The sequence below is a fragment of the Ornithodoros turicata genome, chromosome 6 (genome assembly GCF_037126465.1).
Source record: "Ornithodoros turicata isolate Travis chromosome 6, ASM3712646v1, whole genome shotgun sequence".
Taxonomy (NCBI): domain Eukaryota; kingdom Metazoa; phylum Arthropoda; class Arachnida; order Ixodida; family Argasidae; genus Ornithodoros; species Ornithodoros turicata.
Window position 1 is genome coordinate 61,420,329 of NC_088206.1, and position 14,773 is coordinate 61,435,101.

The 14,773-nt window shown below is 46.9% G+C and overlaps 1 protein-coding gene across 1 annotated transcript in view; it reads right to left on the bottom strand.

Moving 5' to 3' along the window:
• Positions 1–667: 667 nt before the first annotated feature.
• Positions 668–14,773, bottom strand: part of LOC135396894 (uncharacterized) — a 28,891-nt gene continuing 14,785 nt past the window's right edge. The window contains exons 5-28 of the mRNA XM_064628119.1: positions 14,517–14,644; positions 14,429–14,449; positions 14,336–14,377; positions 14,249–14,263; positions 13,898–13,987; positions 11,053–11,109; positions 10,819–10,989; positions 10,691–10,750; positions 9,982–10,172; positions 9,458–9,643; positions 9,161–9,244; positions 8,247–8,350; positions 7,515–7,743; positions 5,901–5,999; positions 5,762–5,839; positions 5,536–5,648; positions 5,394–5,452; positions 5,258–5,309; positions 4,719–4,786; positions 4,535–4,635; positions 2,134–2,202; positions 1,797–1,904; positions 956–1,050; positions 668–887 (exon numbers count right to left, since the gene is read on the bottom strand). Of these exons, the coding sequence (XP_064484189.1) occupies positions 776–887; positions 956–1,050; positions 1,797–1,904; positions 2,134–2,202; positions 4,535–4,635; positions 4,719–4,786; positions 5,258–5,309; positions 5,394–5,452; positions 5,536–5,648; positions 5,762–5,839; positions 5,901–5,999; positions 7,515–7,743; positions 8,247–8,350; positions 9,161–9,244; positions 9,458–9,643; positions 9,982–10,172; positions 10,691–10,750; positions 10,819–10,989; positions 11,053–11,109; positions 13,898–13,987; positions 14,249–14,263; positions 14,336–14,377; positions 14,429–14,449; positions 14,517–14,644 (2,332 nt within the window). The 3' untranslated portion in view covers positions 668–775. The remainder of the gene's footprint in view (positions 888–955; positions 1,051–1,796; positions 1,905–2,133; positions 2,203–4,534; positions 4,636–4,718; positions 4,787–5,257; positions 5,310–5,393; positions 5,453–5,535; positions 5,649–5,761; positions 5,840–5,900; positions 6,000–7,514; positions 7,744–8,246; positions 8,351–9,160; positions 9,245–9,457; positions 9,644–9,981; positions 10,173–10,690; positions 10,751–10,818; positions 10,990–11,052; positions 11,110–13,897; positions 13,988–14,248; positions 14,264–14,335; positions 14,378–14,428; positions 14,450–14,516; positions 14,645–14,773) is intronic.

Genomic DNA, 14,773 nt, shown 5'->3' on the forward strand with positions numbered 1-14,773 from the left:
ACAGTTAGCGCATCTTTCTTCGCAAATTGTTCCCTAGTATGGCGCAAGATTTTATATCACTCGATATATCACGGTTGACGGTTTGCTTCAAAGTATTTTCATGCATGCGCACCAATTATGTACCTGGGACTCTTACAACAGCGCGTGAAATGCGGTCTTCACTCTGACATTTGTTTACTCCCGTGCATTTACTCCCGAAAGGGACTATTTTTTTGTGGCAATGCAATTACTCCCCAAAAGGAGTAAAAGTACACCTTTTTTTCTTGAGTATAGACGGAGCACATTATTGCCCACACTACCAATCTTCCTAAACCGCTCTCTCCGCGGGCTCTCGCCCATTCATTGCTTGATTTTTGATTGCTTGATCCTTTGCCGAATCCGCTCTGCGCTCAAAGCTTTTGACTTTTCTGGACACCATCGGACTTATTGTGAAGGGGCTCATTATTGCATTCCCCACATCACCACCAGCAATGGGGTAGAGCATCGCCTCTGGCGATGAAACTCCCCACTCATCGTCTTAAAATAAAGTAGTATAGTAGTTCTTTGAGGCAGTTGCTTCTCGGAGCGAGAAGGGAATAATACTTAGGAGGTGAAACATGACTGTCACGGGAAGATGATCGTTTACTACCATCCGCAGCTGTTCAATAGAACTCGATGCCAACAGCAGTGAACGCTTTCTTTTTTTTATTCGAACAGCAACGGAAGTACATTCATTTATCCTATACATTGAGGAGCGTGTCACACTTGTTGGTCGATGGTCCCCAAAAAGTTCTGATCAGGTTGTCCAAGGCGAGCACTTGGAGCCTCTCATTGGATTCATGGGCGCGTCTCGCGGACACTGAAAGGCCTCAGCAAATTCCTGGGTGTTCATCAACGGGATATTCACCCTGTCAATACAGACAAATACCATCAAGCTCACGCTGATCCGTACCTATTTCACAGCCCTGCACATTACCTGTTTTCACGGGGGCTCTTATTTGCAGTCACTTTGAAATCCAGATCGGTTGCTAGCGCGTTAGGGTCAAATGTCTCTGGTACACCGCAGTGGCCCTGTAAAGTTTTTAGGGCAATGAAACCATGACACTCGCAAAAAATTCCACCCAGAATTTCGTCCTTGGGGATATGTTAGGCTCCGCAAGGGGGTGTATTTACCACGACCTACTAGATTATAACAAACATGTCATAATCGGCAACCCCAATGAGGAGCGCGTCCGCATGATCCGCTAGGGACGCTGCACATCGGCCCGCGAGATCTGTATCATGATTGGACAGTGGAAATTTGAATGTTGAACGCGCAGAAGCGGACGTACGACTACCGTAGCAGACGACAGCAACAGCTCCTATGAAGTCGCGTAGAATGATGATGATACTGAACTTTATAATGAAACGTCTTCCGTGGGACATCCACCGCTTGTACAAAAATACTAAGGTAAATTGAAGTACAAAGTATTGTGGAAATTGAAGAAGCAATAGCCGGGCCGATGAGTAGCGCCACCGCTAGCTTCCAAATGCGGCGCTGGGAAGGGGTGCCTATGATATCGTCGTTATAATCTAGTAGGTCATGGTATTTACGTGCTTTTGACGAAATATTGTACGATCTCACAATTTTTTTTTTCTTTTTGGGGGGGTCTCTTCCAGATTTTTGGGGGTGTTAGGAGGGAGTCTGGATAAACCACTGGTGCCACTATAACCCCTTGCCCCTCCATCCCCGAATTCACCTCCCCATTCAAGTTGCCGCTTGAAATCTTGCTGTGTATCACCATAGCACTGACAACGTCCACTGAGATCTCACTCACCAGGGCATAGTAGATGAAAAACAGTTGCCTCGATGATACTGCCGGCAAGTTTGCCAACCTGTAGTCCTTGTTCAGGTAACGGTTTGTGTAGAGACTGTCCTCGTATACCTGCGTTAAATTACGCACATTTCTTCAAGCCCACCAACGCTTCCACCAACGCACTGTAGGACTGCGGTCCTCAACTCAATTTCACCACATTACCGACAGCAATGGGATAGGGAATCGCACCTGGCGATGAAACTCCCCACTCATCACCATTTAAATAAAGTTTAAATAAAATAAAATAAAGTTTAAATATTTAAATAAAATTTAAATAGAGTTGATTTTTTGTTCCTACCTTGAGTGCTATCCGTATGGCCAAGTTATCTTCCACATCCGATAAGCCGGTAACCCTGAAGTGGTGTTTCTGAAACAGAACGATTTCAGTCTGCCAGTTATTTTCAAACTAGTCAGTCTGGAAGTGTGGGCAACGTGATTTGTCAAAAGGGGTGTGCCTGAGCCAAGCGGAATCGGTCACAGGGTTGAAAGTACTCCATCAAACAGTGGGTCGGGACCCAGCAAAATATTTTCGCAGTACAAAAGTCCCCGAAAAACCAGGAAGGCGCGTGTCAGCAACACCTTGTAGGCGTGGCCTAATCTTGCTGTCAGAAGGAGACGGGTTCAGATTTGTTACAGGAAATTAGTTTGCTACGAACACTGGTGAGCGGTGACTATACACACGCTCCGTCAACTTCTGCTCCGTCCACTAGAGTTTGGCCTCGCATGACCCCAGTTGGTCCTTTCCTGATCGGCACCTGGGTGTCAGTTCAGTGACGTCACCTGAACTCACTTCAGGTGACTAGCGGCAGGAGTGGGTAAAATCACCCGGTCGAGCAGGTCGTGCTGAAGACTGGGAGCGCGTGTGTTCGAATCCTCTCACCGGGCGCGCTGTCTGGGACTTTCCCTGGGTTTTCAGTCAGACCTTCCAGACGAAAGTCTGGAACACACACCTGAACCACAACCACTTCGCGGCCATAACACGGAATAAAAACTAAAATAAAATCGGATGGGGTGCTCGGAAGGTCGGATCACCAACCACGAACATACCTATTTGGTTCTTCCCTGGTCGTCGCGGGGTGAAGCCACCTGGATTAATTTCGAATGGGGTTCTCGGAAGGTCTGATCAGGCAGCGCGAGTAAACCGGTTGGTTCCTCGCAGTGGATGATCTAGGGGGTGGGGGGAGCGAACGTTAGTTTATACATGGATTTTCCTTTTCTCCCCCCCCCCTCCCTACGGGCTTCCACAAACAACCCCCCCCCCAAAAAAAAAAGAAAATTGAGGGTCTGGGTCGGCCTCTGGTTCTTCCCTTCTTACGGAGTGAGGTCACCTGGGCTCATTTCGTGGGGGGTTCGCAGGTGGTCTGGTCGCTCACCACGAGCAAGCTGACTGACTCATTCTACAACAGCACGAAAACACGGACAGAAGGAGACAGGACAACACAATCTGCTAGTTGGTTCTCCCCTTTATTGTCATGAAGTGGACCTGGACTATTTGGCCTGTGGTTCTCGGAAGGGCTAATCACAGACCTCCACCACGTTCATTGTTCTCATGCAGGAAAGCATGACATCTGCCGTGTATTCGCTCCAAAGACATTTCGCAGAATACTCCGGCGGAAGATGCGAAAAACGTCATACCTTTCTGCTGTCACGTGAACACGAGCGCTCACGGTCGTGTAGTCACCAGGGGATATTCCCCACTGCTAACCGTGGGGAATGTCCTGCGACGTAGCCGCAATAGCATTTACAGAAGTTTTATAAAAAAGCAACGAGAGCAGTATAGATACGGCCCAGGCGGACGTCCTCTCAAAAAAAGTGTGCAATTACAAGATGATTAATTACCTAAAATTCCTTAATTAACCTTAATTAGGGGATTTCGGCAAGAGCGAGATAGCAGATTGAGAGACTGTCTTATCTGCAAGCCGTGCCACGTTTAACAAATTAACACGTTTAACACGCGCATGCGTTTTAATATCCATCCCCGAATATATGGATATGCAAGTGAACCGAAGCTGAAACCGCGGCGACCGGTAACGCGGATAGTACAGCTACAGCGCTCATCTCACGTCAGAGGGCCACGTGATTTGGAGTGACGGAGACATGGATGGAGATGATTGGAGTAGGTGCCGCTCAGCTGGCCAGATAAACCGCTTTCCGGCCCAGATAAGCGTCCGTCGCCAAGGGTGACGCGCTCCTCAGGCGTGCTTTTTGGGTTCGGCTCATTTGCATATTAAAATTCGGGGATGGATAACGTGGAATGGCGTTCAACGAGGATAGTCTCTCTCTGTCTGTGTGCTATAGTTAGCCATCTTGTAGCTATACATATCCTCTTTCAGTGGATGTCCGTCTGGCCGTAGAACCGCAAAAACAACTATATGTTGCTCTCATAGAAAAATTCTGTAAAGGCTCCGTAGCAGACGACAGGAAAAGACGCTGACGGTGTCATCTGCTAAGTGTCGTCTGCTACGTTTGCAGTACGCCACTCCCTATATTCCGGCACCGTGTGAATGCTCAACATAACATGGGGCGGAACTTAGACGCCGTGAGCAGTTGTTTGCTTTTTCTTTCACTGGAATCTTCCGGTGAGGATTGTCGCTCGTGTGAATACACGATTGCCGTACCGCTACCGAAAAATGAACGAGAAATTTGACACGTTAATTGAGCGCTTGCGTGCCCTATGCATATGCAACATTTCTTCTTACGGTGCTCGGGGAATATTCCTTGCCATAGCAATTCTCAACGTCTCGGAACGCCGCCTTGGTGCGTTCCGTCCACCAGACGCCTTCCAGTTCGTAGATTCCGGCTGTCATGCGAAGATTATAAGAATAGACATTAAAAATATCCCCACAGAGAGAAGGAACAACAACTAGGAACTTGGCATCTTACTGTATTCTTCTAGGATCTTGAAGAAACAGCTGACCAGGCGGGGAACAGACTTCGGAACATGAAACATCCTGGAAGGAATATTTGTTCTTTATTTCCACTGAATAGTTCTCTCGACATTACGCCACTGCAGGTATGAACTCCACCCTCCCAACGCCAGTGTCCTTAGTTTTTATTATAGAACGGGCGTGAAGGCATCCTAGTTTTTGTTTGGGCGCCCTAATCCGAAACCTTTCACGAAAGTTTCAGATCTCGACGCTCGGTGGCGCTTGCAGTGTTAACATAGTTTCGGAATCGCTGTTTTTTTTTTCCACACACAATTATGATTTTGATAAAATGTTTTCCCACCATTTTCGCCAGTCCTCTTGCAAACATAAACGTCACACACAAAATATTTACGTTATTTTCTTTTCTGTTAAATTCCTGCACTCAAAATTCACTTTCAGAAAGTAGCGAATTTGTTTTCCAGCGTTTTCACTGTAATAGCTAGTACACAGACTCAGTGCCAGATGCTCCAGGGTGAATCGCTAGCAGCAACTCACCTCAATTTAGGTGTCGTGGGGATGGAAAGATTAAAAAATCCGACAGGCACATCTGCAAGCCAGTAAGTGTCCCTCAGTATCTTCTGAACATCGCGATATATAAAACATCCGTACCAATAGTGGAAAGCACACTTACAAACTATTTGCCGTTGAGGACTGTACATGCAATCGGGATCAAATATGGAATGTTTCCACCTGCACGAGAGAGAGAGAAAACAAAAAAGTTAACACAACCCTATACCATGTACAGCTACAGCTGAAGTAAGAAGAACGCTCGCCTTGGAACGTATAATTTGTTGGTTTGATCGTACTCTTCCACGGTGCTCACGAAGCGTCTCAAGTCAGAGTAAAACTTCGGAAAAGGGCTGTTGTAATTCACCACAGCTTCTATCTGTATAGGTAAAATAAAACTCAACAAGACGAGAAATCACAGAATTCGGTGACACACTGACGCTCATAATATGGCAATGGTTTCGTCGTAACGACCACTGGTTGCTTACGCACCTTCTTGACATAGATCTCGAGGTTATCCCGATTTGACAGCACCATTGGGTAGAAGGAGTAGATCTTGGTGTTCCGTGCCTGGTCGAAGAAACCTCATAATGAATGAGTACTGCGGTTTTGTGGAGTCAGATCGAGTTACCTTAATCTTGGCGATCAGCTTGGACCAGGAGTCGAAGAATATCATGCCGTCAATGTGTTCCAGGAAAGCATTGCGTCCTTCTTCGATCATTATGTCGCCCTGAAAGTGTACATACGGGATGATACAAGAAACCGGTAAGGAACTAATCGATATCCTCCTTCAGGCATTTTTCTTTCTTTCTACTTTCCTTCTTGGACAGAATATTGCCGCGTCGTCTTCTCGAGCTCATATGGCTGGGGCGAAGGCTTCAGATCAATAGTTCCTGAGGTCCTTATGCAAGGTACCTATACTGCCGTATTCTCACTCCAGCACTAAAGGATCCTTAGAGGACACTTCAAGGATCACTTTCTTACTGTTTGCTATAAGTCGTACAATCTGAGCGCTCACATAAGTCGGGGACCTGATTTTTAGGCACTAAAAAGGTCCATAGGCATTTAAGGCCCATGGATGAGGATACGGCCTTGATTATGTAGTATATTGACTTTCTTGTAAAGCTTTCCACGATATGCGATGCTGGTGCTTGCGGTCGTTGACACTATACAAGCTTCTAATTCTTCGTGAAAGAACACTTCTTTGCACGCTAGCAGAACTTTTACACTGATAGTCTAGTCTCTCATTGTCCTCAAAAGTACGCTTTAACGAACCATATGTTTTCAGTATCCCAGCCAGTGCCTTCAGCTTGCGGAATGAAAGAAACCCAAGGTCGTGAATAAGAGAGAGAAAAAAAGAAGATGAATATATCATTGTGTACCGATCTAATATACTTGCATGTCGCTTCTACCGTGGTCGTTGGAAGCCAAAATCAGGTCTTGACGCACGAGCAGCGTGGAGCGTGTCGCATAGTTAGTGCCCTCGTTCTTTGTTTTTGTGCGTAAACATACATTACAAGCGCGAAGAGGTCGACAAAGAGGGCTCCGACAAGGTCGTAACTATGGAACGAGAAGACTGGAAGATGTCGCGTTTAGGCGCTTTTAGGCATTTATAGGCAAATGCCTAAAGACCCGGATCCTACCATAACCTAGCTATGTTTCCCCCAACACAAGGCTTGAAGCTTACTTGGGACGCTCAAGGGCAACTGGAACGCAGGTGAAGGCGCTGAGCTAGAGTGAGTTTCGAGGTAAAAAGGGGAGCACACCAGGGTCAGCTTACTCGAACCTTTTGAAAAATCCTCAGTGCCGTCCTTAGCAGCTTTGGTAGTGCTCTACACACAAGCAACGTTGAATAGTGTAGCGCAGGGGAAACCACTGAAGAATCCCCTCAACGTCCGTGCAAGCGGGCCTTAGGCTCTATCGTGGCTCCAAGGGCGGAGCGGGAATACATTAAAAAGAGGGGGCCCCTTGAAGGACGCACTACGCTCTAGGAACTCCTGAGGGCAGAGTATGAATACTGTGGTAGGAGAACACAAGGTAAATTACGCGTGCACCGGAAAGAGCGCTTGAGAAAGCTTGCGTTCACTTTTAAATTACGTGACAATCAATAAATAGACAAACATACTGCGTTCCGTTGAACCGGTTACAGTTACAGTACCGCTTTAGGCCCACGTTAGGTGACATACTGTGCTCCCGGGTGATCATTCAGTTCTTTCGTCACTGGTACCTAATTTTTTTCTCTTACCATCGCCTCGTCAAATCCTGGCGTGTTTCTGAAGATGCCCTCGTAAGCAACCTGGACGAGGTTAGGTAGAATTCGTTCAGTCAAGTGAAGACAGATGTGGTTTCTTGAGGACGTCACTGAACTGTGACCACCCAGCGTAGCCACCAGCAAGGGCTGAAAATCTGGCACCCCCAGAAACGGTGATATGTGCACCAGGTAGTGAAACGACATGTACTGGTACAAGTCCTCCCTGCGTTGTTTATGGAACAGGAGAAAACGAAAATGAGGACAAATTGCTTGAGGACAAAGACTTGGTTGCTTTGCGGATTTTGAGTAGGCAAAGCAAATTTTGTCGTCTCTTCTGTACCTGCTTCTTTATGGCAAACAGAAATCACTTTCTGTCCCTAAGACCGTCAACTGCAGCGGCTCGAGCGCGCGATAGAAAGTGCATCCAGCAGAGCAGTCCCGACCTGACGCTTTGCTTGCCTTCATCGGATATCGTTGGTCTTTTCGGATCTAGTTTTGGTGACACTACTACTACTACTGGTACTACTACTATTGGTTTTTCGATCTATCCTAAATGTTGTTCGAATTCTCGTCTAGGGAAGCTGCCATAGATTCTGCTGACAGATCTACATGGCGTGACGCTGCAGGCTCGCGGATGTTCTGTTATTATATAGCTCTATAAAACCATAGTTGCGTGCGCTCCTTGGAGGTCGATTTTGGACATATCCCAGAATGGCAAATGCATACCTTCTGTAAAGGAACGATTCGTTGAACATCCTCACGTACATGGGTGCCTTCACCAGCACTCTTGTGCCGTCGTTCAATTTCCTCCCGAGGATGCCTTGGACGAGCTGAAAACATCACCTCCGTAAATGAACTTTCATGACACCTGTTCGCTATACTCTGCATTCCCACTGTTAGAGCGTTACTGCATTGTTACGGAAAAGTAGAGGGAACGCCTACTGGTGAATGTGCTACTATAGCCTGCACGCGTGGCCACGGACGTCACGGATGTGAACAAGGCGGGTTTTGCTCACGTTCTGTCCTGTTCACGCACGTACCGTCTCCCGTACCCTAAAAAAAAAGGTGTAAAACGGGGAGTAATTGCAGCTTCTACTTCTTTAGACCGCAATTACTCCCCATTTTAGTCCCCAACCCCGACATTTAGTCCCGACATTTGCTCCCCAGGACTGCAAATTGTCACTGAACTTCGCGAATAGGGCTTCTTTCTTCGCAAATTGTGTCCTATATATGTCGCAAGATTCTATATCACTCGATATATCACGGTTGGCGGTTTGCTTCAAAGTATTTTCATGCATGCACACGAATTATGTACCTAGGACTCTTACAACAGCGTGAAATGCAGTCTCCCCCCTGTGACATTCATTTACTCCCGTGCATTTACTCCCGGAAGGAACTATTTTTTGTGGCAATGCATTTAGCCCCCAAAAGGAGTAAAAGTACTCCTTTGTACGTCTTTGTCCGGCTGTGGCTGTCTCCTAATACAGCTGTGTAATATTACTACGTATTCTCATTACGCGATATTTTTCAAGCGCTTGCTCGTTTCTTCCTTTTTTTTTCACCTGAAAGCGGCGCTCTTCGTCACTCAGTCAGCTCTTACACGATCATCTCCACCAGACTACTTATGCAACTAAACTTACCTTCCGAAGTACTCCCAGCTCACTAACGGTCCTTATTTCGTAGAAGCTCATTCTGTCAGACATGTGTAAATGAGCCACGGACACCTGCCGAAGAAGAGGCTGTGAGGATCTTTGGACCCTGCATTGTGCGCGTGCCCGAAACGAATAACCAAACCCAGAAACCTCGGGAGTACAACAGGAAAACCATTGCCGGAAATCAGGTGGTCGGCATCGTCGGTTGGTGAGACAGCTTCCATGAGCGTTTCAAGGGTTGGGTTCTCTGCTTCGGAGAAGTATATGGACACACTTTACACTCACATTCATCATGTCATGAGCGAGTACCGAAAAGCTATTGCAGTCAGCACTATAGTCGACCTGGGGTCCTTCTATGTACGTAACAACTGCACACGCCCACGTCGCGAGTTGTCGCATCAGGGTCTGAAGGTACATGTTCCTGGGTCCTACAATGGATCCTTTTCCCCAGAAGAACTCCGGTTCGTTCAACTGCAAAGCAACGTAATTGTAGTCTGTAAGGACATCGGTCAAGGTCGGTGGTCATGAGAAATGTGTTGAGAAAAGTCGCTCGATGAGGCTCCATTCAGGGACATAACTGTCCTATGCTTTTACATGTCTTGCGAATGGAAGCCCTGTATCTCCAAGGCACTCGCATACAGCCTCTTGCAATTCAGGTTATGGAAATAAGGGTACGGCGACAGCGTGGATTTCTCTATATACTGAGCACTTGTTCTTCCGCATGTTTTGTGCGAGCAGCACAGCACGACAGCAATTTACCACGGTATTAACGTGTGCTACAGTAAGGGACACCGCCATATGTCACTCACTGCGACGATGGTCTTTGATTTTCCTTCGGGGTCCCTGTCGCGCTCCACAGTGAGGATGGACGAGAGAGCGAAGTCCCTGGCCAGCCTTTCGGCTGCAGTGAATACTTGGTCCACGGTAACCACAGAGCGATACAAGAAGTGAAGACCGTATTGTGTGAGCTGTTGTTTTATATCCTGGGGGGTGATGGCGGCTGTCAAAATTTAAAAAAAAAGCAATTAGAGGACTATTCTATTACAGGGCAATAACCCTACTGAAAGCACACAGCTAGGACGATACTATTTATGGCGTTGTGTATTTTAACGATATCACTTATTGCGTTTCGTATGCACCGAACGATACCACTTATTGCGCTATGCGTATGCTAAGAACAATTCCGCTTATTGCGCTCCAGTGGCTCTATTGCGCTCCATACGTTAAGAACGATACCCCGTACTGCGTTGCGTACAGCGTTGCGCGCGTTGCTTATTGCGCTGCGTGCTAAGAACGAAAACATTGTGCATGGCGACTCCTGATAGGGTGCTTGATGAATGAATTATAGCTGTGTGCTGGTCATTTCTGAGAGAAATCCGAGACATCAGACGTCACTTCCTTGCTTTTGGCAAGTAAAATTTAGCTCCTGAGCAGCCCATCAAGTTGATTACGAGACGTAGAAGTGCGGCGTGCCGCTGCCGCTGCGTTCGAGCACATCACCAGAGGACTATTGCTCACCTGCCTGCTTGCAACTGCGCCAGAACTGAAACAAGGGCCGCAGCGTGCTGTTCTCAGGCCCTAAAAATGGAGGTCAAAATGGCCAAATGGAGATCGCCCTGTAAACGGTTCAAAAACGCAAAGGTTACCATTCAAATACGTTTCGATGCGGTGCTCAATGTTGCCGGACAGGAGTTCATCCACACTCTTTCGCTCAGCTATCGTATCCATGTGCATAGCGGGCCACTGACCACAAACGTGCTGATAGAAATTGTTGCATGGATCGACGTTCGGATTCAATAGTTGAGTCAACATTTGCCCTGCGTAGAATATAGAATAAGTCTTAGATATATCTAACGAACGCGCAGTCCGACAATTCTCACCTTCCAATAGGCAGAACTCCGAATTGCAGAGCTCGGCTTCGCCTGCAGGTCCCGTACCTTCAACGATACATGGGCGTGTTAATACATGCCGGGCAACTATTATGGCTTTGACGCGCTGAACATTACCGAATGAACGGATGAGCTGATCTTACATGGGAAAGGACGAGTGTGTCTAACGAATGTGCGATCGCCCGCTTAGTACGTTGGAAGCAATAATAGCTGCCGTCTACGCCATTTTATCAGAACCAATAGAACCATTTTGGTATCTTTCTCAGCAACTTAAATCGCGACCTAAACATCCAACGGAACAAGACTTGCGCCTACTAGAGCAACGCCAGCTGCACCACCTGTCGGTTTAGTAGGCGGTCAGCAATCCGCAGACAGTCCGTGGACTGTTGTCTGTGGACCGCGGAACGTTGTAGCAGGCTATGGGAGCGCGACCATTCTTGGATAGTACCCATGGAAAAGTAATGGTGCATATATTTGAAGGGCTGTTCGCAGCTATGGTGAATAATGTCTGAAACATGGTGAACGGAGCTGAAGCCCTGCACCATCCGGAGAGTTAGACCTCTGGCATCTCGGTCGATCTTGCGTTCCACTCGCAATAAACCCTACCTACTCCGTTTGTTTGCAAAATCTGTGCTTGCTACCGTGTATTCTTTCGTGACAGCTAGATCTATGCTTGCTGTATTGTATCCTTTGGTGGCATCATGGAAGCTCACGACCTGCCCACGCTACAAAAGCTTTGCCTCTCCGGTCAGAACAAGAGAGAGGAAGTCGCCCGTGTGGACGAAGTACGGCGACAACAGTTTTTGTTATCCTTTTCTTTTTTTCTCTGCTGTTAAGTGTAGACAGGAAAGAAAGTTTATTTCCTCTAAAACTGGGCCATATATATTGAGCTCAGATACTGAACCATTTCTGCGTCCCGTGGGAGACGCGGATTTTGAGAGCCGGATGCGGAAGTTGCCGGTCGCTGTTGCGGATGCGGGTCGGATGCAGATGTCAAAAAGCTCATCCGCGCAGGACTTTAAACGAAGCTATCTGACCACAACTACTTGCACAGCGTATTTTTGAACGTAAAAGGGGTTTGACACCGATGTGTCTGGTTGAGTGTTAGGTCATTGTAGTTTAGAGCAGAAATATCACCAACCAAGTTCCAGCAAACATAGAGGGACCCTTCGTTTCGAAGCATAGTATATTTTTGCACGACTTCATATAGTGTCCCATACAAGTAACATGCTGCTCGTGCATGCGCAGACATTATTTTGCTCTGTCAGACATAGTGGTGAATGAACAGGTAATATGCGTCGTAATTCATCAGTAAGTTTGTGAACGCAAAGGTTTTTCGCGACCGCGTTGCCTTTATGCATTGAGTAAAACTACGCATTGTAAATTACAGTGAAAAATCCGTTCTGAAATTTCTCTGGCAGACGTGACGTTTAACGGGTTACTATAGCGTTACTATATAGCGTGCTGAACGTATAGCTGAAATTTTCCCCAGAACAGCGCATCATTATGCCGCAGAGTCTTTCCAGTTTTGAATGTATTACCATGAGTTACAACACTTAAGGGCAACCTCCATGGAGCGAATTTTTGCGACGAAGTTCGCGCGGCAGACTGCCACGCGCGTTCCGCCGCCAGTTGTTCGCCGGCACCAGCTCCATGGAGCGAAAAACCAGCGGACGGCGTCGGGAAGTCATGCTGTGATGTCACTGTTGCCAGGTGAAAGCTTAGTGAAATCAATTGCTCGAAAAAGTGCATTTAATGTCACAAATTTTGCAACTAAATCCAACATCTGTCTGAAAAGATGCGCCCAGTAACGTACTGAAAAGCATATTCACTACTGCGAACAGAAAATATGTTTCTTGGCAGAGAATGCCTCACGTTCTAACGATGCAGTTGGCGAAACAGCGAGCAGACGACAGCATCCAGTTGCAAGAAGAGGACGATGACGATGATTCACGAGAGCAGACGACCACGTGCAGGCGATCTGGCGTAGATTCGTAGCGGAAGAGCACTTTGATTGGTTCATCTGCAGTTGACGCTTCCGGAATCGCGGACGCTGGACGAAAATATCTGGCACGGGCAGATCGGCGGCGGACGCTCACATTTTTGACGCCTCGCGCAGGGCGTCCGACGCTGAGCGAAGTTCGCAGCTTTTTCGCTGTACATTCGCTCCATGGAGGTTGCCCTTTAGTCTGTCCATATACAAGGCGTTCATATTTATCCGTTGCAGATTTTTTAGCTATGAGAGCAACATAGGTGTCGTTTTTGCAGTTAATCCATATGGCCAGGCGCACGTCCTCTCGAAGAAAGCATGTAGGTATGAAAGTAACTGGAAGATGACTAATGACCTAAGATTCATTATCTTTTTAATTAGGGAATTTCGAACAAAAGCGAGATAACAGAGCGAGAGGCAGTCTTCGCAGAAAGCCATTACATGTTTAGAAAATTCTCATTTGATATGATATGATTTGATTATATATGATATGATTTGATATGCAAACAACCCGTAACCGACGGCGACCATGAGCGCAGGGAGCACAGTCAATCCCACCTATAGAGACAAATCCTGATTGCTTGGGTGACGTGACGGAACAATTAGGAGTCCACCAATAACGGCGTTGTTTTCAGCGACTGTATCAATAGAAACGGGTTTCCACCAGCCGTATGGGCAGTCATATCGTGGTTACATCCTTCCTTCCTTACTTACTTTCTACGTTGTTCTCATAGCTTTTTATAAAAAAAAATCTGCACCGGACAAAAATGAACACCCTGTATAGATAACCCACGTTTCTACGTTTGACCTCTAGTATTTAAACTGTACACGGCCCGTTTGCCTTACTTCCTCCCGGAAGTGTGCTGTCTGTCTTGCCCGGAACCGGAATGTGAGTCGACCCGGATGCGTGTGGCCGACTAGGAACAGTAGCAGGGCCTGGAATGGAATGCGATGCAGTTACTGGTGGAACAGTTGTGGCACCGAGCAGAAGACAGGCACCGTAGAATGTACAGTCCTGACCTGCTCTGCCGAAGGTAACGCAGAAATCAGCAGTGAGACGCGTGTGTGTAGTCACCTGAGGTGGCTATGAAAGTGAACGCTGTTTTTTTTTTTGTTTTTTGTTTTTTTTTTCATTTACGCCCTTAGCCTCTAGTACAATCTCATGGGCACTGCTGCCCTAAACAATGAAACACTTACCTTCCGGGTAAAATACTAGAGAGGTTAAGAGTAAGGATGTCAAAATCTCCATTGATACAATACTAACAATAGTGACATTATACATACGGAATGTCGGTAGTCCCATTGGTCCAGCCTGTGTGACTAGACCTGATAAATTTTTGTTAGTAACAGCGGCACCAATTGTCTATTCGGCCTTACCCTTGGTTGCTGGAATGAGTTCTGCAAGAAAAATAAAAAATAGTTTTTAAGGCCAATCAATAGGTAGGATGTGGGAAAGTAGGCGTACTGGGATGCCTTGTGCTGGTCCACGAAAGCAGTGCCGCAGAAGAAACCAGTACCATCAGTAGGGCCAACAAGAAGCAAGCTACGGTCATTTCTGGGAAGATGGTTGCCACTTTCGAAGTCCGAGTTACACTGCGAAACGTTTTGTCGATCATGCATCTGGTAATGGGTCGTAGTCCCGTTGTTAGACTAGTACGTTATCTTATCCGAGCAGGACCAGTTAACGAGTTCGGTCGCAGAGAACCTCTAGCGTGGCGAAAT